The sequence below is a fragment of the Gigantopelta aegis genome, chromosome 4 (assembly GCF_016097555.1).
Source record: "Gigantopelta aegis isolate Gae_Host chromosome 4, Gae_host_genome, whole genome shotgun sequence".
Taxonomy (NCBI): domain Eukaryota; kingdom Metazoa; phylum Mollusca; class Gastropoda; order Neomphalida; family Peltospiridae; genus Gigantopelta; species Gigantopelta aegis.
Genome location: NC_054702.1, coordinates 55,275,039 through 55,298,823, shown reverse-complemented (window position 1 = coordinate 55,298,823; position 23,785 = coordinate 55,275,039). Strand labels below are relative to the sequence as shown.

General features: G+C 40.4%; 1 protein-coding gene across 4 annotated transcripts in view; it reads left to right on the top strand.

The window, feature by feature from the left end:
- Positions 1-23,060, top strand: part of LOC121370777 (D-threo-3-hydroxyaspartate dehydratase-like) — a 31,774-nt gene extending 8,714 nt beyond the window's left edge. For all 4 annotated transcript variants that reach the window (XM_041496233.1, XM_041496234.1, XM_041496231.1 and 1 more), the window contains exons 4-10: positions 5,359-5,498; positions 6,468-6,537; positions 8,328-8,438; positions 10,854-10,975; positions 12,172-12,370; positions 12,857-12,962; positions 22,440-23,060. In XM_041496233.1, coding sequence (XP_041352167.1) covers positions 5,359-5,498; positions 6,468-6,537; positions 8,328-8,438; positions 10,854-10,975; positions 12,172-12,370; positions 12,857-12,962; positions 22,440-22,529 — 838 coding nt within the window. In that variant the 3' untranslated portion in view covers positions 22,530-23,060. The remainder of the gene's footprint in view (positions 1-5,358; positions 5,499-6,467; positions 6,538-8,327; positions 8,439-10,853; positions 10,976-12,171; positions 12,371-12,856; positions 12,963-22,439) is intronic.
- The last annotated feature ends 725 nt before the right edge of the window (positions 23,061-23,785 follow it).

Sequence of the window (23,785 nt, the reverse complement as noted above, 5' to 3'; positions counted from 1 at the left end):
AGTGATCTCTCCAGGTTCTATTGTGTTCAGTGATCTCTTCAGGTTCTACTGTGTTCAGTGATCTCTCCAGGTTCTATTGTGTGTTCGGTGATCTTTCCAGGTTCTGTTGTGTGTTCGGTGATCTTTCCAGGTTCTGTTGTGTGTTCGGTGATCTCTCCAGGTTATATTGTGTGTTTGGTGATCTTTCCAGGTTCTGTTGTGTGTTCGGTGATCTTTCCAGGTTCTGTTGTGTGTTCAGTGATCTCTCCAGGTTCTATTGTGTTCAGTGATCTCTTCAGGTTCTACTGTGTTCAGAGATCTCTCCAGGTTATGTATGATGTTTGTTCAGTGATATATACAGACTATGTTATGTGCAGTGTTCTCTCTGTGTTTTGTTGATTGTTAAGTGATCAGTCCTCCGGTTTCTGTTGTGTGTGCTAAATTATTTTCTGCGTCTGTTGTGATTGATATGTCATGTTCAAGTTCTCTTGTGTGTGCTATGTCATGATCATGGTATGTTGTATGTGTGTTCTGTCATGTTCTTCTTCAGGTTCTGTTGTGTGTACTATGTCACCTCCAGGTTCTGTTGTGTGTGCCACGTCATGTTCAGGTTTTGTTGTGAATTCTCTATTATGTTCAGGTTCTGTTGTGAGTGCTATGTCATGTTCAGGTTCTGTTGCAAGTGACTGGATAAAGGCCGTGGTATGTGGGAAAGAGCATATAAAATATACCTTGCTGCAGTCATAATTACCAAATGTTTGACATCCAATAGCTGATGATTAATTAATCAATGTGCACTAGTGGTGTTGTCACGTTCATTTTCCATGGTGGTTATTTTCTCATGTTCAGCTTTTTGCTATGTTATGTTCAGGTCTTGTTGTCATTGAAGCCAGTGCACCATGACTGGTACATCAGAAGCCGTGGTATGTACTACCCTGTATGTGGATGGTGCATATAAAAGATCCCTTGCTGCTAATTGAAAAGAGTAGCGCACGAAGTGGCGACAGCAGGTTTCCTCTCTCAACATCTGTGTGGTCTTTAACCATATGTCTGACGCCATATAACCGTAAATAAAATGTGTTGAGTGCATCATTAAATAAAACATTTCTTCTTCTTCTGTTATCATTGATGTGCCAAGTTCTGTTGTGTATGCTATATATCATGTTCAGGTCCTGTTGTGTGAGCTATGTTATGTTCAGGTCCTGTTGTGTGAGCTATGTCATGTTCAGGTCCTGTTGTGTGTGCTATGTCATGTTCAGGTCCTGTTGTGTGTGCTATTTCATGTTCAGGTCCTGTTGTGTGTGCTATGTCATGTTCAGGTCCTGTTGTGTGTGCTATGTCATGTTCAGGTCCTGTTGTGTGTGCTATGTTATGTTCAGGTCCTGTTGTGTGTGCTATGTCATGTTCAGGTCCTGTTGTGTGAGCTATGTTATGTTCATGTCCTGTTGTGTGTGCTATGTCATGTTCAGCTTATCAGTGTTCTAGCTAGGATTTTGATGGGGCAGGGCGCTAATTTAATTGTAGGGCATTTTTAACGCGAAAATCTTATTTTTGAGGCAAGTGCTGGATATAATCAAATATTTTACATTCATAAATATTATATATGTAGGAATATCTATGCTGGTTTTAATTTACAAAACGTTTTTGGAGGGAGGGGGGGGGACAATCAATTTCTAAACCCAAATTTATTTTTCTTAAATTTGGATGTTTGATGAAACAGTACATTCATCGCCGTATGCAATATTATTGTACTATTGTACTAAATATAGACACTATTAAAAAAAATCTCGTTCCAGCCAGTGCAACACGACTGGAATGTGCCGTGGTATGTGCTATCCTGTCTGTGGGATGGTGTATATAAACGATGAAACTAATAGGAAAAAAGTAGCGGGTTTTTCTCTAAGACTAAATTTCAAAATTACCAAATGTTTGACATCCAATAGCCGATTATTAATAAATCAATATGCTCTAGTGGTGTCGTTAAATAAAATCAAACTTTATCTATTAAAATGTTTTACAAAAGGTTGGATCACCTAAAAAATCATATTCTTTTTTTTAATTATATATAGTATTTATACCATTTAATATCATGCCCAAATGTGATTTAAAATAAATAAATGAAATAATTAAAAGAAATCAAGAAATGAAAAAAAAAAGAGAATGATTAGAAATAAAGAAATAAAAGAACAAACAAATTTAAAAATTGACATAAGGATATATTTGTAACAAGTTGCTCACTGCATTTAAAAACGGTTATTATTGCATGTCAAGGTCTAGATAGATTTCATTAAATAGCTTTTGTAGACATGCTTTTAGCAAAACACAGTTTAACCAAATAACCAGTGTTACTAGGTTACTCTGTGCCATATTATAAAGATGCAATCAATGTGTCATTGATAAGGACTGCTGACATCAGTTAAAATTATATGTATCTTGGTCTGGGTATTTGCAAAGGCAACAATTACTTTCAAAAATTTACTTATCAAAATAAATTTCGCATTTGACGTCTGTCGAAGTTTATCAGGATGGTCTACTTTCAACTAGGTGTTTGCTAGGTGGTGTGTAGTTATGTGCGTGACAGTGTGAGGATTACTTCGCATTCAAGCTTTGTAAAACTGCCTGTCCGCTCGTCTGCAGTCATATCGACTAACAATAGAAAAGAAAAAAACATATCACGTTACTGCTGTCGGCTTTCACAACTGTGGCCAAACAGTGTATTGTCAGACATTTTTTAATTGGGAATTCAGACTCGTAACAACACTGTACACGCTTTCAGAGGAAAGCAAGATTTCGTACTTTTGTTTGACAATGAATTAGGGCAGGGCGGCGATAATCAGGGGCGGTGCGACAACAAACACGGCAGAGTGGCACAAAACGGGGGCAGGGCACAGCACCCCTCTATTTATTGCTAGCTAGAACACTGGCTTATGTTGTGTGTGCTATATTATGTTCAGCGTGCTATGTTATGCCCATGTTCATGTTCAACATTCTGTTGCTTAGCTTAGCTTAGTAACTGGTTTAACGTGTTCATAGTCCATATACCACTAGGATCGGGTGTCCGACTCAGGACAGGGATATTCTGTTGCAAATATTTGTTAACTGTATAGTTAATCAAAGTTCATAAATCTTGTTATCGTTTATGTTGAGGCCACATTCACTTTATTCGCCTTTTAACCTTACGTTTGATTACACTGTCTTTTGTTACTGGACTTAGTCCTGCATAACTTACGATGACTTTTGTATCTGCAATATTGTTAATCCATGATGCCTACATTAGGGCAATCCTGTAGATCTTCAAAGGCAGCTGAAAGGCAGAATTTGATCACCGTAACATATAATTAAATACATGTACATCCAAAATCAGTGTGATTATGCTTGCACTTTGGTCGTATATGCCACATACAATATTATTATGAATTAAAATTGTATATACAAATACAAATTACATGTTGGACACTTTGCTTCAGTTAAAAACATTTCAAAATAGATATTTGTTTTTCAAGAAAATTCACCAAAACATGTTTATGATTATAATTATGGTGCACATAATATAGCAGACCATACAAAGATTAATGTTACTGCAATTCCTATTTATATATATATAGACACCATTCTTGTCTGTTGCCAAATGGTTCGTTGCATGCAGTACCAAATGTTTTTCATAAATAGACCGGGCTCTCACGACGACAAAAGTCATATTTTTTTTAGGATTCAAGCACATAAAAATATTGACATAATGTATTCTCTATTGTACTTCGCATTTGTAATTTCTATCACAGACCGACAACAAAGAATACATATGTGTCGTATTTGGCACATACGACCTATGTCAGACATAATTATATAACGAACTGTATTTAAAAAGGGTGTATCTACCACACACGACCAGTCGTGTTCACATAATGGACAGCAAGCAAATCGGAGGAAAGTCGTATGTGTCAGTTACGTCTATTTTCATGCAAATTGGTATCTGTGATTCACTTACGACCATTTAAATCCTTCTGTATAAGCGATGCAATTAGAGACACAGCTACAATTTTTTGTGACAATATGTAATTGGGGATGGCGATTCTAAATATTCAAAAAAGACGTTTTAGGTCATATATATCTGCCACTTATGACCTTTTAGCTCTCAGGCGATGATTTATTCCTGTCCTGGACGGAGGAGCTGGCAGAAGTGGATACCTGTGCCATGACAGGCATGCTCTATGACAGCTTGCTCTGAATGTGCATGTTAAACCCGATGACATGACATGCATTTATTTGGTATGCCAATGAAGTAATGAAGTGTATTGAGTGAATTTTGTTTTCATTGTGAGACAGTATATATGTAAACTATAACTTTGTTTATAACAACTAGTATATATACTGTCCTGTAAACAAATCCCCACTGCTGCCATTGTAGAATAGCTTATTTAATAGTAGCCGGTTTCTTCTCTGTGCGTGTCACAAGTATATCATAAGTATACAAGTATACCAGTGTCACAAGTATACCAGTACCTTGACATCAATTAACCTAAAGCTATCTGATGATCAACAGATACTGCTTTTTAAATATAGACCCCAACAATATTTATTACAGTAATATCATTTGTATATTAGTCTTATTCAACTTACCGTACTAGCACAACAACAATGCTATACGACCCTGAGTTATAACCTCCACTGCAGAATTATCTCCCCTTGCCGGATGTATAACCTACACCAGCACATGGGTAGACCGTATATATATAGGGGAGATAATTCTGCAGTGGAGGTTATAACTCAGGGTCGTATAGCATTGTTGTTGTGCTAGTACCAGGTAAGTATGAATAATAATGAAAATTAGAAACAAATTTTCTAAATATGTTTTATGCTATGTATGTATTTTCTATTTGTTCATAAATGTATGTATTTTAATTGTGTAGTGTTTGTAGGGCCTCAGGTAAGATTACTCTCACTAAATAAATAATTTATTGTTATTATTATTATAGACAATCAATATACATCTGATTTACAAAGTACATTAATTTTAAAAACAAACAACAGCCCAAAGCCATACAGGTATTTACATAATAATTTCACCTTTATTGCAGTAACAAATTTCTCATTCCAGCCAGTGCACCACAACTGGTACATCAAAGGCTGTGGTATGTGCTAGCCTGTCTATGGAATGGTGCATATAAAAGATCCCTTGCTGCTAATCGAAAAGAGTAGCTCACGAAGTAGCGACAGCGGGTTTCCTCCATCAATACCTGTGTGGCCCTTAACCATATGTCTTACTATAAACAAAATGTGTTGAGTGCGTTGTTAAATAAAACATTTTCTTCCTTTCTTTAGTAACAAAACCAGTGCTATGATTATTATAATAAGAAAAAACATTTCATTTGTGTTATTCAGATGTGTTAACATTGCAAACAGTCATAACTTCCATGTTCTGTTTGACTCCCATGATGCAATTGAAGCTCTGAGCAATGCAGCCCTTGATTCAGGGAAGAAATGGTCCGTGTTACTGAGTGTGGATACTGGGGATAACCGAGGTAAACACCTGTATAGTTTACGGCCTCCACTTTTCCAAAATATTGGACTTGAATATTCAAGGGTCAAACTCGACCTGGACCGGAGTACCTGGCACTTACCCTAGATGATAATGAGACTAAGGAATAAAGTAAAATAGTATCATATACATCTTAATTCCAGCGCTGAACATGGATGCCAAATCATGTCATTTTATTGTATTTCACACTTCGACTTTTGTTTTTCCTCCATGTCTCATAGCCTTATAATGTAACCAGCACCAAGCTTATGGCAAAATGACGTAAACAATATTAATTAAATGAGAGTGCTCTTCTTTGCACAGCTACTTGATTCCTGCAAACGGACTTAAGTCTTTTTGGTCTCGGCCTGTTCCCGAGACACTAGTATAATTAAAAGGGTTGAAAGGTAACTTTAAAATCTTAAGAGGTGGGTCAGATGGAACAGATAAAAAATTTGTTTTACTGGCCTTTATTATAATTAACTAGTCCTCCAAAAAAAGGGAGGAACTTACTAGTAGTTAAAAAAAATAAAAATTAACAAGTTATAATGCTGTAAGTGTAAATCATGAAATTAATGTTCTTGAGAAAAATAATGGGTAAAATGTAACCAATGTATTGACACGATAATTACTTGATGCATTATATTCTCTAACCAATAGCACCAAGAATAGAAATCAGAAACTAAAATAAACACATACTAATATAGCACACACATGGAAGTACTGTTCTATGTCAAAATTAAAGTAATCATATCAAGTACAGAAAAAAACATTTGTAAGCTTTGATGAGATTGTTTTTAGAACTTTACAAAAGCAATTTCTAATCATTATTCATAGAATTGGAGCCAATTATTGAAATGTTAGTTAGTGATGCAAACTGTGTTATATATTTATGCAAAACTACCGTACTTTAAAACAAATTATAGTATAGACTAACCCACGGTTAATGCTAAGTTGTTGTTTTTCTCACCAGAGGGAGCTCTCTGGAATAGTGAAGATGCCGTTGAGCTGGTGAAAAAGGTTGTCAGCATTGACACGATTAGGTTTGTACTTTACCATTCATGAACATCATATTATATGCTTCCATGCAATGACCAGAACATAGCTTAATAAACTTTCTTACACACCCGTTGATGAGAACACCATGCATTATTTTTGATAACACATAGTTGTTTACACACATATGTGAGTTGACAACTTCAAGACATACAACTGGCTGCTGCAAGGTGATGACCAGGTCACCAATGTCATACGTCCAATAAAGAAACAGCACAGTGGAAATCGATTACACTGTGATATATAGTTAACCTGGAAATCATGTGTCTTTTTTTTAGGATATGTAAGAAATAGAATAATACATGCTTGTCCGTTAGATACCATTTATCTCACAACTCGTTTAAAAATGTATCAAACTCGCTTTTTGCTCATTAGAAACATTTTAAAACAACTCGTCGTGAGATAAATGGTGTCTAATGGCCACTCATGTATTATTCTCTAAGTAATGGTGCAGAATAGAATTGAAAGTGATACCGGTAAATAGTCCAGTCCTGGAGAGTTAAAGGTACAGAATGTGGTTTTTAGGACATCCATTTGAGGAACGGTTGTCACAGTCTGGGACCGGCCTCGGTGGCATCGTGGTTAGGCCATCGATCTACAGGCTGGTAGGTACTGTGTTCGGATCCCAGTCGAGATATGGGATTTTTAATCCAGATACCAACTCCAAACCCTGAGTGAGTGCTCCGCAAGGCTCAATGGGTAGGTGTAAACCACTTGCACCGACCAGTGATCCATAACTGGTTCAACAAGGGCCATGGTTTGTGCTATCCTGCCTGTGGGAAGTGCAAATGAAAGATCCCTTGCTGCTAATCAGAAAGATTAGCCCATGTAGTGGCCACAGCGGGTTTCCTCTCAAAATCTGTGTGGTCCTTAACCATATGTCTGGTGCCATATAACCGTAAATAAAATGTGTTGAGTGCGTCGTTAAATAAAACATTTCTTTCTTTCTTTCTTTCACAGTGTGGGATTGTTGATTCTATAAGTTCAAGTTTGGACTTGTGATCGGAGAAAGAATAGGACAAAGGCTGTTGTATGTGTTTTCCTGTCTGTGGGAAAGTGCATATAAAAGATCCTTTGTTGCATTAGAAAAAAATGTAGCGGATTTCCTCTGATGACTAAGAGTCAGAATTACCAAATGTTTGACATCCAAGAGCCGATTGATTAATTAATCGATGTGCCCCAGTGGTGTCGTTAAACAAAACAAACTTCTTCTTGGAACAGGACCCAGAACATTTAATTTAAATTATAATTTAAATGGGAGTAACTCTAGTTGTGCTGATCAACTAATTACGGTCATGAACCCTGAAAAGGATATACACAATGTATGCCACAATTCTCACCATTTTCACAAGCATATGGTACATATGTATAAACATTACTCTTTTTGGTACCCACTCCCCCATCATCCACCCACTCATAAAAGTGTTCCTTAAAATGTTTCATTTTGTAAGAAATACTTTTTTCAACATTTTTGTTTTCAAAGTGTACTTCAAAATTAACCACCAGGTATGGATCCAGTCGAAATGGAGTATCTGTACAGAATGAGTACCTTCACTTGCGAAGATGGGATCCAGGTGGGGGGATACTGGAGGTGTGCACTTTCCTCCCAAAATTTTAAGTGTCCCCCAAAATCCATTGTTTATTAATTAAATGAATACCTCTTTTTTTTGGGGGGGGGGGGGGGGGGGGGGTCATGAATTCAGTGTATAATTACCGAAAGTAGAACATATTGCTGTTCAGTAATTAGTTTTTAAAATTTCCTTGAACCGTTTGACAGGTTTCAAGGCTTATACACCCATGATGGACACGCATATGAGTGTAAGGATGAAGAAGAACTGAGGAAATCTGGAGATGAAACTGTCGAAAAGATCCAGCATCTCAAAAACAGGTATGCACACTTTTTCTCTCCCATACCTCAAAACTTTTTTTCAATAATTTTTCATTTCAACGTATTTTCATGCTTATATCCAGTTATGGTTCAAGCATGCTGTCCTGGGCACACACCTCAGCTATCTGGGCTGTCTGTCAAGGACAGTGGGTTAGTGGTTAGTTGTTAGTGAAAGAGAAGAGGGTGTAGTGGCTGTACACATACCCATTGAGCTTAAGAATTTCCTCTGGGTTGGAGCTGGTACTGGGCTGCGAACCCTGTACCTACCAGCCTGTAGTCCTATGGCTTAATCACTGCACCACCAAGGCCGGTTTTTTAATCAAAAAGGGTTTGTTAACCCTTTGATGTGGAGAATGACATTTACGCCGCTTACTGCTTTACGGGGGGGGAAACGACATCTGTGTTGTTTTAGCAGTGCTGTGAATCAAACATGTTTTTTTATTATGCATTCGTGCAAGTGCGTTTTAATCGGTCATTAATTTAACAGGAAATATAATTCTATCAATAAGAAAGATAACTCTTACTGCGATAATTTGTTTACTTTACGACACTGAATTAACATTACTTGGCATTGACGTAAACAAAATGGTGGCGTCTATGAACTTTACATGTGATTTATTGGCTATATTTTTATTTGCAAGGAAGGAAAGAAATGTTTTATTTAACGACGCATTTAACACATTTTATTTACGGTTATATGGCATCAGACATACAGGCCTCATGCTAGGTCAAAATCATAGAGCGAAGTCACTTCTCTCTCAAACATTAGAGAGGGCGAAGTATTTAACAGCAGGCAGACTTGAATTTTAATCAGAAAAAATTAAAATACACAAAAAGAAGTTATCTCAATACAGGTGCAACTTTTAAAATCTGTATTTTAATTTTAATTTGTTTTACCGTCAGTACTGCTAAATGTTGGATACGTGCTCTATAGTTTTTTGTTTTTTTAATCACCTTTCCACACATCACTTTCTTTAGAAATAATAAAATGTAATTGAACAGCACTAATTTAACCATTTAGAATTCATTCTCTCTCAAGTTTGTCATCTCATTTCATTTAATAACTTCACCACGCAGAGAAATTAAATGCCTTCCCACAGTTTCTTAATTGATACACTGTGGAGTTGATAGACTGAATGGGTACTAGTATTCGTAAAGGTGTGAAAATTGCTTATCTGCTGCACCATGTCACTGTTGTTGTTTTTTTGTTGTTTTTTATAGAATTTACAATGGCCTCTTAACAGGGACACTTTAGCGACTTAGGGATCCACTTTATATGGCCGCTAGGTGTGTAAGACAGGTGGCCGCTTATTACGAGTGCATCTACATTAAAAATCCGCTAGAACAGGTTTGCCTGTATTATTTTATAATTTCGACATCTGTTTTGTATGTTGAATTTATAGATTATGACAAAGTCTATGTAAAACTAGTTAATTACTCCCCACATTTTGCTGGGGGTTTTTCAATGTATTTTCCTTTGGAGCATGACCCTATCTCCCTAAACAAAATTCACTCGCCATAGTCTAGATCCCCACCCTTGTACAACTTCCAGCACATTCGCTTGGCAATACGCTTCAACACGTTTAAGCCAGACACGGGTGTTGTATGAGCTAGACCGTCTATCTGTAAGCCTGTCGCATGGTTTTGTGGCGCAAGTCCCTCTTCAAACTCTCATACACTTCACACGTAATTATTATCTATGAATAGGTGTTCCTCAAGTTCTTCACCATTGATCCGTGATTGTGTACATTGCAAGTGATGACTATTTCTTAAAAGGCGACACAGACTTCGCCTTACAGTGACTGGCACGGCGATGTCAGACTGATCAGAGTGAAGTTTGGGCTCACTTCGCCCGGTCGCGTGGTCCCTGGACATATGATTAAGGACCACACAGATATAGAAGAGAGAAAACCCACTGTTGCCACTTCATGGGCTACTTTTTTCGATTAGCAGCAAGGGATCTTTTATATGCACCATCCGACAGACAGGATAGTACATACCATAGCCTTTGTTACACCAATTGGATGGAACAAGAAATATCCCAATGGGGCCACTGACGGGGATTGATCCTAAACCGACCACACCGTCCTGCCCCCTATTTTATTTGCAAAGCAACTCTTATAAACTACATAAATGCTTTTAAATTCTACATAGTTCAATAATATATCTAGTTTGACTACTATATACAGGTTTTTTGGGGGTTATTTTATGAATTAAATTGAATTTGATTTATTTAATTTTTGTGTGATTTTTGTCAAACGAAAAATTTATAATTTAAAATGAGATGATCATTCTTACCATTGTAAGAAGCGTTTGGAAAAGTACTCATAAAATATTTATCTAACTTGTTTTACTGCTTAATACTAACTCATTAAATATTTCATCTCTCATTTTCTGCAAAAAAATGGCTGCCAGACTTCAGAAGGAAGGCATTGACTGTATCACTGTTGGTCTTGGATCCACACCATCTTGTGCTAAGCCATCAGAAAAGTTTTCAGCCATGACAGAACTGCATCCAGGCAATTACATTTTCTTTGGTAAGCCATATGTTACATTTTTTTTTTTAATTATTCATATCCATATTTAGATCACCTTTCAAGGGGTGGGTGGCCCTTCCAGCCTCAGAGTGGGGGAGGCAGTGCCCTCCTGGTCCATCCACTTCTGATGCCTATGTATTTATTTATTAAACTACTGCTATTTGGTTATTTTGACATTTAATCAATAGCAAGATAGAAAGAAAGAAATGTTTTATTTAACGACGCACTCAACACATTTTATTTATGGTTATATGGCGTCAGACATATGGTTACGGACCACACAGATATTGAGAGAGGAAGTCCGCTGTCGCCACTTCATAGGCTACTCATGGGCCACTTCATGGGCACTTAGCAGCAAGGGATTTTTTATATTCGTCATCCCATAGACAGGATAGTACATACCACAGCCTTTGATATACCAGTCGTGGTGCACTGGCTGGAATGAGAAATAGGCCAATGGGCCCACCGACGGGGATCGATCCCAGACTGACTGCGTATCGAGCGAGCGCTTTACCACTGGGCTACGTCCCGCTCCCAATAGCAAGATAGAGAGAAAACTTGTTGCCAACAGATAAGCTACTTATACAATTAAAGAAGGCAAGAATCTTTCATATGCACTTTCTCACAGACAGAACAGTACATACCATGGCCTTTGATATACCAGTTGTGAGGCACTGGTTTGGATGGGAAAAAACCCTTAAGTGTCCACTGGGGTCAGTTAATAGATCCTGCAACTCAGGTAAGCACTCTACCACTGAGCTACATCCCCCTGCACCCCCCCCCCCCCTTCTGATGATTAATAAAGAAATTGTAACAGTTAAAAAGTTTGGTTTGTTTAATGACACAGCTAGAGCACGTTGATTTATTAATCATTGGCTATTAGATTTCAAACATTTGGTAATTTTGATACAGCTTGTTCCAGCCAGTGCACCACGTCTGCTATATCAAAGGCTGTGGTATGTGTTATCCTGTCTGTGGGATGGTGCATATAAAAGATCCCTTGCTGCTAATCGAAAAGAGTATCCCATGAAGTGGAGACAGCTGGTTGCCTATCTCAATATCTGTGTGGTCCTTAACCATATGTCCGATGCCATATAACCATTAAATAAAACATTTCCTTCCTTCCTTTTTGATAGTAACAGATTCAACAATGTTAAGTATTTCACTGAGTTTGTGTTTGTTTATTTCTGTTACAGACTATGAGCAGTATATGGGTGGGGTGTGTGGCATTGATGAGATAGCGTGCCGGGTGATGACTCGAGTCATCAGTCACTGCCCAAGTGACAGCCACTTGCTGGTCGATTGTGGCTTCACAGCTATCAGTCATGATGGAATGACCAAACAAGACACGTTGCCTTTCGGTTTCTGCATTTTCCAAGATAACCCAAATCTGAGGTATTTTCCACAATAAAAAAAAAATCGAAAACATTTTGTAGAGTCCCGCTTTTTCCCTATATAGTATTAATAAAGTTTAATGTATAGAATGAACTATGTATAGCGAATTAACTGTTAAAACCAAACCAATATGTTTGTCAAAATTATGAATTTCAGTGTGAATTAGTGTATATACAGTGAACCGATCATATATTTTTTTGTATCTTATTTGTATCTTATCAGTCAGTAGCATTAACATCAATGCATCCAAAATGACTGCACTGATATTGGTGAGGATAATGAAATATTAAAACAAAACCCCCACTAATTCTGTTTCAAATTAAAAAATCCAAAATAACTGACTTACTGATAGAAAATGGCTAACTTCCGCAAATGTGTATAACGAACTACTGCTATAACGAACCGATGTGTCTGGTCCCTTGCAGTTTATTATAAGAATACTTGACTGTACTACTAATGCTTTCACGTTTATTTATTTCTGAACAGAATGGTTAATGTGAATCAAGAAGTTGGTATAGTGAAAGCAGCCGATGGAAAGTTGGACTTTGGGAAATATCCGATTGGAACCATACTTTATATCTACCCATTTCATGTACGTACAGTAAAGACCGTTATTACATACCTATTCAATCTTACTATAGTGATAAAGACATTTTGAAACCGTGTGATAAATTTATTTTGTATCACACATATGTGCGATCTGGACCGGAACTTTTAAATGGTAAATTTCCTTTTATTTTTACTGCAGTTAGCGCCTTTTATTTACTGCTGTCATATATGATTTACAAATGACGTCACATCGTATTTGAAACATTACCCAAAGCTGCTGCAGAGTATGATTCTTAACGTTAAGTAAATCCATGAAATGAGTTTTGATCATAGATTTAACAAAGTGTTGTTATGACGTTAAATTAAAAACTGTTTTTGTGAAACATAAAGAAGGTATGTAATAAATACAGAACTTCACATATGTTGGTTTTGCAAAAGAACACACCACTCGTCTCGTGGTATATATTCTTGCGCAAAATAAACTCGTACAATAAATAGGAAGTGAAAACAATGTCTGTGAAGTTCTGTATATTTGTCAGTATATATACAACCTAAGGCAAAATAAAGAGAGACTTGTCTTGAAAAGATTAGTTAAACCATAAAACCTTTGGTGCTGGATTCTTATTCCAGTACTTACTACACCCATGAGTCTGCGCACTAACCACTAACATCTGTTCTAAACAGAGTCCAGGCATTGTGCTTATAATACCTTTTGCGTCTAGACTCAAGACTTTGATATTCGCAAAGTTTTATAAGCATGGTGCAGGCCCTGGTAAGTATGATGTATACTTTCCCCACAAAACCCCCCACAAATGTCTAACTCTGCACACGCACTTTCGCACACACACACAGATGAAAAAACACACACAGACACACACACAGACAGACAGACAGACCGATACAGACCCACACGCACAGACAGACAGACAGATACAGACCCACACGCACACAGACAGACAGACAGACAGATACAGAACCACACGCACACACACACTTGCACTTGCACATCATCCCAGCAGTATACACAAGCATTAGATTATCAAAATCGACCAAACTCGTGTAGCAAAAACAAATAGCTCTTGAAGAGTAATCTCCCCTTCACATTTGATCAATTCTGAAATTGTCTTTATAACAACACTGATTGGGGCTTCTTAGTATATGCTGTTAAAAAGGCAGACCCTTGTTTTTAAACATTACAACATTTTTTTTTTCTATTTGAGCCAAGTTTGATAATTGAAATGAGATACTGGTACCTTATATTTTGTTATTTAGGTTATCTGTTTCTGTACATCCAAAGTGTTTCTGGTCATCCAGATTTTTGTAATACCAGAAAATGCATTTTGTATAATTCTTTCCCTTCCTGGACAGGAGAGCTGGCCAAGGCCGGCTCTTGTGCCCAAGACAGGTGTGCGCTACAACAACTTGCTCTGAATGTGCACGTTAATTCTTTTGTCGTCGCCGTATAATTCTATAATTCCTCTGAGACATAACAGTAACAGTTATGGAGACGAGCTCTATAGTTTATTTTTAAAGGGCATTCCCCGTTTCGACATAACATATTATCATTTCACTCTAATACTGTAACCTTATCCAGATGGGTTACAGGTTTGTAGACTAACCAAACTTAGTGTCTATTTTCTCAGGTTCAAACTAGGGTCTGTTATTTAAAGCATAAAAATTCTTGATGTTTAAAAGTGTTCAAAATGAAATAGGGATCCATACTTAACTTAAGAGCTAAGGGTATAGGCTGGGAGTATTCAGAATATAGATGCACCAAACCCACCCATCCCCCACCCCCGCTAAGACTGAACCAATGTTATACTGTTCATAATTAGGCTATTCTAGGGGACAATATTTGAAAATCCTAGGTAACCGGAAGTCAGTTCACATGAGTTTTATTTTGGTAACCAATTGTTTGGTTACGTGAATATACATGTAGTTCTTGTAACCGATGAGTTAGGCCTACTTAATCCTAAAACACTTGAACTACGGTTCTGTGCTACATTGGTGGTTGAAACACAAACTGATTTTCACTTCCATTACTGATATATGGTACTTTTAATTTTAGAATGTAATTGTTCACCACGTAACCGATTGGCGGTTCTCGTGATTTTAAATTTGCGTAACAAACATGCGAACAGAACAACGGTTCTTGTGAATTGTTGTGTCCCGTAATCATATACATGTGTAGGTATATTTGTATGTGTTTTGTACAAAGATGGAGGAGTAAGGGGAATGTGGACATACAAGCTCGGGTGGATCTTTAAGTAACTGTCCCTAACAAAATCACTGTCATCACCAACCATCTACTGACTGCTATCTAAACATCATCCACATAAAATTATTAATACTGCAGACATGCACAATATTTTTATTTTATCCATTAAAATTCCATCATACTTATATGTGGTGATGGGGCAGAACGTAGCTCAATGGTAAAGAGCTCGCCTAATGTACAGTCAGTCCAGGATCGATCCCCATCGGTGGGCCTTTTTGGTCATTTCTCGTTCCAGTCATTGGGATGGTGCATTAAAAAATCCCTTGCAACTAATGAACAAATATAGAACCATATGTTTGACATCCAATAGTCAATGATTATTACATGTGTTCTTGTGGTGTCGTTAAATAAAACAAACCAAGTAACTGTTCGTTTGTGTGCTGTATAGTACTGGAGTAAGTAAGTTCAAGATATTCTTTCTTTAAAATATATTACAAACAAATTTAAACTGTCATTCAAAAAGAAAAATTAGATTGGTTTTTGTGATTCAAGCAGTAGACCATTTAATGAACCTTTTTTTTTTTCTTTTTTTTTTTATATTGATTGGCAGATTGTTTTTGACTACACCTTATTAGGATTCATATCCGTCCTTCTGTCTGTCTGTCTGCCTGCTTGTCCATCCATCCGTCCGTCCATCCCACATATAGTTTTCTGGATGTTTTGTTTTTAGAGCGCCTTAAGATATTGACCTGACATTTTGTATATAGTTTTATCATGTATTGTTACAAATCAAATTTGACTTTCAGGGTGATTTACCCATTTGTGACGGAGTTATGGTCCTTGAACTTAGGAGATGTGAAAATTAGTTTTTCTATAGACATTACCTGTCCTCAAACAAGTGCACCTCCCCCCCACGCAAGTGGTCTGGTCCGAACATCCCAACAGCCAATGGGATGGCCTAAATTCTTCTACTGCATACTGCTCTCTAGTTCCGGTCACATGACTGTAACTTCCTTCTTTTTCTCTTCGCTAAAGGGTCTGGACGTCCTTTTGCTTGGCTCTGTTGGAGTCAACTTTTTTATAAGACCTTTGGTTTTGTATTCGTGTTGGGGTGAAATGTTTTTCACCTTCGTTTTCATTAGCTTTCGTATGTTCTTTTCGCGTATTTCGCTTGACTTTCCAAGCGTTTAATTACATGAAATGTTGTTTATATTGCCGGTTGTCATGTCGGACGCCATTTGCAAAATGGCGTCTGTGTTGACTGGCTTTGTGTTTGGGTGAAATGTTTTTCACCTTAATTTTCGTTAGCTTTCGTATGTCTTTCGCGTATTTCGCTTGACTTGCCAAGTGTTAATTACATGAAATGTTGTTATATCGCCCGTTGTCGTGTCGGACGCCATTTGCAAAATGGCGTCTTTATTTACCGACTTTGTATTTGTGTTATGGTTGGTTTTTCTTTCTTTTCACAGATTGAAAAATTACTATTATCATATCTGATAATGTTCAGGCGACTAGTTCGAGCGTGTTACGCTGCAAGAAGTTAGTACCGGCGGCGACCCACACGACTTATGTCCAGGTTGTCGTGTTCGTGTGGCCTCACTTCTAGATGCGACCTTTGTGCGGGCTTGTCTGATGTCGAGTTCGCGGCTTACCTGAAGGTGGTGTCAGCGAGGACCAAGAAGGTGGAATCTTCGAGGACCAAGAAGGTGGAATCTTCGCCTTCGATTGCTGACTCCGTGGCGGAAGTGTTACGTTCAATTCTACCGACCATGCTGGAAGAAACAATGGCGTCAATGGCGACCTTACCCAAACCGGCGGGTTCGGGGTCAGGTCCGGTTCCAGTCCCCTCTTCAGGGGGTGCGGCTTCTTCAGCTCCACCGATACCTAAGACTTCGGATGACAGGCCTGCGGTCTCTACGCAGCCCTCTAAGAAGCCGGTTCATTCAGATAGACGCTCCACGGATTCCAAGGCTCACCGATCTTCGGTGGGGAAGTCCTCTTCGGCGCATCGGAGCCGGGACCGTAGCCGTTCCACATGACCTGTATGGCTCCCTACGGGTTCCACAGATCGTCAGCGCCAACCTTCAATTGATGTGGCTTCCAAGGCCTCTGAGGGCTAGACGGTACCATCTACGGTCCGGTTAACCGGCGGCTTCCATTACGGTACATCGATTGACCTGTGCTCGAGTTCTACGAGACTTGGTGATGAAGCGCCTGCGGCATCTGTCATTGAAGAACCCGACTCGGCGGACCATATGCCTATGAGGGATTGCTTGGCGGCTGTCTACGACATGTTGCCGTCCTTGCCACATCCAACGACGATGTGGTCATCCGCGGGACCGCCCACGGTCCGGTTCTCCGGTATCTCCATCGGGCCATGACCAGAGCGACTGGCTTGTTCACGGGTGCTACGTGACTTTCTGATGATGTATCGGTTCTTGCGGTGCTGGAAGATCTGGATGCGGCGGACCACCTGTCACTGAGGGATTGTCTGGCTGTCATATCTGATATGCTACCACCGCTGGCCCATCCACCTGTTTCAGCCAAGAAGGATCCGGTTTCGATGATCGCCACGGAGGTTCCACCGGCAGATGTCGGCATTTGATCGTTGGCTGCCACAGGCCCCCGTCGGTTTACACGGCTACCAGTAACCGGCCCTTGCGGATCGTTGTTCCAGCAAGCAGACGGAGCCCTGTAACGAACTGGAAGATTGCTGCATCATCGGCTCACCGTTCGGTACCCTCGTCCCGTGATCGATCGAAGTGGTCCCGTGATCGATCGAAGTGGTGCAGCGTCCAGGGTTACACCGGCTCCTGACGGGACCGTCCACGGTCCGTGTTTCTGATTGCAGCCAGTACATTGGATCGAAGTGCCTGTGCCAGGTTACTGACTGATTTCCAGATGATGCGTCGGCACCTTCCGTTATAGAAGATCCGGACGCAGTGGCCCACATGGCTGTGACTGATTGTCTCCCGGCTTCAACCTATCCTTCAACGGTGTGGCGCCGGCTTTGGATGACGCTGTTTCCGGCGGGACCAGACGAAAGAAAGTCCACACCAGTCGGAAGCTGATTCGGCGTTCAGGGTTTACACCGGCTCCTGACGGGACCGTCCACGGTCCGTGTTTCCGATTGCAGCCAGTACATTGGATCGAAGTGCCTGTGCCAGGGTACTGACTGATTTTCCAGATGCGTCGGCACCTTCCGTTATAGAAGATCCGGACGCAGTGACCCACATGGCTGTGACTGATTGTCTCCCGTCTTCGATCTATCCTTCAACGGTGTGGCGCCGGCTTTGGATGACGCTGTTTCCGGCGGGACCAGACGTCTTCCTGGAACTTACAGATTGGCACGTCCTGTCAATGGCTTAAGTTCAGCGTACATGTACATGGCGACCATAACTCCTCATGTGCAGGATGCCAGAGGATATGCCTTGTTCCAGCCGTCGACTTTGATGTTGGTCTACCTTATATCTTCCGTGACGTCAATGTGCACTACGATTGCACACTATCGTCAACCGACTTGCCTGAAGCGATCCATTCTCGACTTTCAGCACAAGCCGGTAATCTTGGCAGACCTGAGGTCTACATATGTCTCTTTGCTGTGAAGGGGTTCGACGTTACAAGCGTTCCGGGTTGGTGACGAAGACAGTCTACTGGTCCGGTCACTTGTGTTGAGATCCCGTGCACCGATGTTCGAGGAAGGTTCAGCGACATTCGGCAGATCGTTCTCTATATCCGGTGGCGATGCAAGACAGTCGCTACTTCCGCTGGTTCCGGAAGTTATCCAGTTGCCATCGCGTGGTACAGGGATCATTGCGGCTTATCAACTCACTGACGTTCACTGTTGTTACCGCCAGAGTTCGTGACCGATGCTGTCTAGATGGTCTCTGCTGCTGTTTCGCACCGGGTGGTGTGACGACCGTGGATTTTAGCCGGTTGTTGTTTTGCGTTGCTTCACTTCCAGGTATATCGGGCATGTAGCGTAGCGAGTTGCTACGCTGTCTTGGCTCTTGCCTGTATCACGGGGTCGCTGTTTCCGATGTCTTGATTCCTGAATCACTCTATTACTGTTTCATGATGTATCATTGCAAGAGTAATTTTGACGTTGGCGCAACATTTGACGCTTAGAGGTCGCGGTATCCAGTCTGTTTCTGAATCCATGCTTTCAGTATAATAACGCAGATTTGCTGATCCGGTTACCAGTCGCCTTGCAGTCCAGTCCCTGTTGGTGGCTGTGGTTTACAGATGAAGCCGATCTACACATCAGCCTGTTGGAGATGTTGGCAGTTACGTCATCCTTCATTGGCGAGAGATGCCGTCAGGCGCCTCTCTCATGGTAGCCACAGACAGTACCACCGCAGTGGCTTATATCAACCGTCGGGGCGGAACCCACTCCAGCAGTCTGCTGCAGTTGACTTATCGTCTCTACAAGCTGGTTGACGAGATTCCGTTGTAACTTCGGGCTTGCCATATTCCAGGGGTTTCCAATGTACTAGTCGACACACCGTCTCGGCCGTTGTCTCCACATCCGACAGAATGGATGCTCCATCCCGAAGCGTTTCTATGGGTGTGCGACAGACTTTGCACATCAAACATCGATCCTTTCGCCACACGATTCAACCATCATCTGAGGGTTTACGTGTCTCCGGTGCCAGATCCCGAAGCTCTGGATCTCGACGCATTGGCCATAAACTGGGAACAGATGGACGCATACGCTTTTCCTCCACCAATCCTCCTTCCAAGGGTGCTTCAGAGGTTTCAGCTGTACCATTGTCGCCTGTTACTCATTGCTCCGATGTGGCCATCCAGGATGTGGTATCCAGATCTAATACGTCTTGCCGATCCACATCCTTTATCGCTGCCAGACTGGGATCATCTGTTGCTGCATCCCACGTCAAGACTATACCATCCACATCCGCAGTTGTCCAACTGCACGCGTGGAGTTTGAGGAAGAAAGGTTTTTCTTCACAGTCTACGGCGGCCATTTTGAAAGCGCACAGATCATCTAGTACTGCGGCTTACAACGTCAGATGGCTTTGTCTTCACCGATGGTGTGTCCGGCAAAAAAACTCAACCCTCAGACGATTCAAATACCTCGTCTTGCTGGGTTTTTTTGCTGTATCTGCGGACCACTTTACGATTGAAGGGGTCTACCATCGCTGGGTACGTTTCGGTCATCGCTACTGTTCGTGATGTCACTACTGGAACGAAGTTATCGGGTATTCCTGAGATCCATAAGATGATCGAAGGGTTTCGCCTTGAAGATCAAGTACACCGGTTTCGGCCACCAAGATGGGACCTGAATCTGGTGTTACGAGCATTATCGACCGCACCTTATAAGCCGATCGAATCCTCTTCCCTGCAAGACTTGACGCGGAAGACGGTGTTTTTACTCGGTTTTGCCACGGCTGTCCGTGTCTCAGAACTCCATGCTCTTGATGTAGACTTGGTACGTTTTTCACCGAGATCGGCGTGCAGTCAACTTGGGGTTACTCATGAACTTTGTTGCAAAGAATCAGTTACCAGACCAAGCGCCTCGTTCGTATGTTGTGCAGGCCCTCTCCTCTATTGTTGGTCCGGCGGACGTTGAGGACTTGGCATTGTGCCCTGTCAGAGCCCTGCACCAGTACATCGAGAGGACCAGATCTTTTCGACAACATCGCAAAAGACTTTTCCTTTCCTGTAACCAGAGTCGGTTGAGGGATCTTACCAAGAACACGGTGGCCACCTGGATCCGGTCTTCTATCCTGACCGCCTATCAGAAGGAGGGTTTACCTGCTCCGTCTGCTTCTAATCCGCATGAACTCCGTGCCTTGGCTGCCACGATGTCCCTGCACTGCAACACACCCATTCAGCACATTATCACTGGTTGGTTCTGGGCTACGGACTCCATCTTCGCCAACTATTATCTGAGGGATGTCTCCACAGAAGACGTTGAGGGGTTCCATCATCTGGGTCCGGTTGTTGCTGCACAGACTCTGTTGAATACAAGCCGTCCTCGTCGCCGTTGATGTCTGTCTGATTCTGGGCTGCATACCGAGATGTCCATCGAATCGACAGATGAGGATTGCTTAGACTTTTGTTCTTTTGCACAGTTCACGTACTGGTGCCGGAACTTTTGTCTCGATAACCTTTACCCTGCACTGCATGTGGTTATTGGTTGTCGTTATTGGACTAACAGATCTTTGGTGTACTAGAGAGAAAACACTCGGGGGTCTTGTTTTGTTCAATGTTCTGACGGATGCACCTCATTAGGTTGTCGCTTGTTATTGAAAAACTATAACACTTCAATACGTGAGGGTTACCTAACACCTGCATCCCTGGTGGCTACGTCTTCCCACCCTGTCAGAACCAGCATGAGATGTGGCTTCCGTCTCCTGGTCCATGTGTTCTAGGAGCCGTACCTGCCACTGCTGACGGATGCCACCATTCTGGTTGTTGTTACTAACATCACCTGCATTGGTCTGTGACGGGCATCCCTAGGATGAGGGCTTACCAAGGTTGGCCTTATTCTTCCACTAGTCAGCCTGTTTCCGGTTGGGGAGTTTTCACAAGCATCTACGGATCTCGGCACCCACCACCATCTGTTGAATGCTGCACTTGTTTGAGGACAGGTAATGTCTATAGAAATGGAGAAAACTTGAGTGTTTTCTCTTTTATAGATACATTACCTGTCCTCAAGATTCATCCCGCCCGGGCCTCCCCGCTTCCTGTTCTCCGTGCGATGTGCTCAGGGAAAAAGAAGGAAGTTACAGTCATGTGACCGGAACTAGAGAGCAGTATGCAGTAGAAGAATTTAGGCCATCCCATTGGCTGTTGGGATGTTCGGACCAGACCACTTGCGTGGGGGGGAGGTGCACTTGTTTGAGGACAGGTAATGTATCTATAAAAGAGAAAACACTCAAGTTTTCTCCATTTCCGGACTTTGTTTTTAGAAGGCCTTGAGATACTAACCTAAATGTTTGTGTATAGCTTTATCATATACTGTTACAGATCAAGTTTGACTTTCATGGTGACTTACCCACTTTTTACAGAAGTATGGCCCTTGAATTTAGGAGATATAAAAAAACTTTTGAGTTTGGTAGGGGACATGTATTGTTTTAGCAGTACTCTCAGAATGCTTGTTTTCAAATAAAAATTAATAAAATCACAACTTTTGCCCAGCTGAAAGCCCTAAGAAACATAGACATTGTCAAATGGTTTAGGATACAATATTATGTATTAGTATATGCAAGTCTATAAAGAAACCACATTGTTCATTTTATATTCATCCATGGTGATGCCTTGTAATTTTGTTTTCAGTCATGTGCTGCTGCTGCCATGCACCCGGTCTATTATGTTCATGAAGGTGACAAGGTCGTTGGAATGTATAAGCCAACCCGTGGATGGTGAAGAGATAACCAAATGGACATGCTAAAATATATCATTTCTAGTCTGTTGATATAACATAAAGTATTAAATACCTCTCTAAAGTGTATTGTAAAGAAAAATAACAAATTATGATGCAATTTAAGGTGGGTTAGACACCAAAATCCCATAGATTGACGACTAGACATTAAAAATTCAATAGCATCACAAATTACCCCGCCCTGGTCAGGCTGCTGGTGCTCTCTTGTACTTGCCAGCGTGGGTGGTCCCTCCTCCCACCCTATCCAAACCCTTTTCTGTTCTGGATGGAGGAGCCGACATGGGCAGTTAAGCAATAACAAACTTTAACTTTAAATGTGCATTTTAACGGTAAGTATCTTCCTGCATTCTGTTTCCAGACACTTCCATCCTGTACTCTTGAATGTGTTTAAATATGAGAGCACACTTATCGCCCATCCCATCCTCCAACAAAAATGTATTGTGTAAATAATTTCAATTTGGATTGACGTAATAAGAAAAGTAAAAGTGTTTTGGAAATACAATGTTTTGAAACTATTTTTTGTGTCCAGTTTATAAATCAATCGGCCCGAAGATAAACAGCTTGTAGTAAATTCCATGTAATGAAAAAACCCCAGAAGCATTCTTTGTGGAAAGGACTATAGTGTCAAGACTTCTACACAGTCTTTAATACTAGACTAGAGCAATCAATTAAAGGGACATTCCTGAGTTTGCTGCATTAATAAAATGTTTCCGATTAATAAAATATTTCTACGATTAAATTTACATATTAAATATATTTTCTTGTTTAGAATATCAGTGTCTGTATAGTCAATGTGTTTCTGGTCATCTTAATATTTGTAAGAAGCCCAAACTGGATTTTGTTTTTAAATAATTTGTAACGTATGAATTTTTTTTTTTTAGGAAATAAAATGAAATTTAACCTAGTACAAATATTAGAACGATCAGAAACACGTTTAATATATAGCCACTAATATTTTATGCATAAGAATATATTTGATATGTAATTACAATAGTTAAAAAGTCTCTTTTAGTCCATAACATCTTAAAAATTGCAGCAAACTCAGGAATTTCCCTTTAAAGTCGATGACGTGTTCGAATGTAATTTCCAAATGCAGATTCTATGTCATTATCATCGCTAGGAAGGAAGGAAGGAAGGAAATGTTTATTTAACGACGCACTCAACACATTTTATTTACGGTTATATGGCGTCGGACATATGGTTACAGACCACACAGGTAATGAGAGAGGAAACCCGCTGT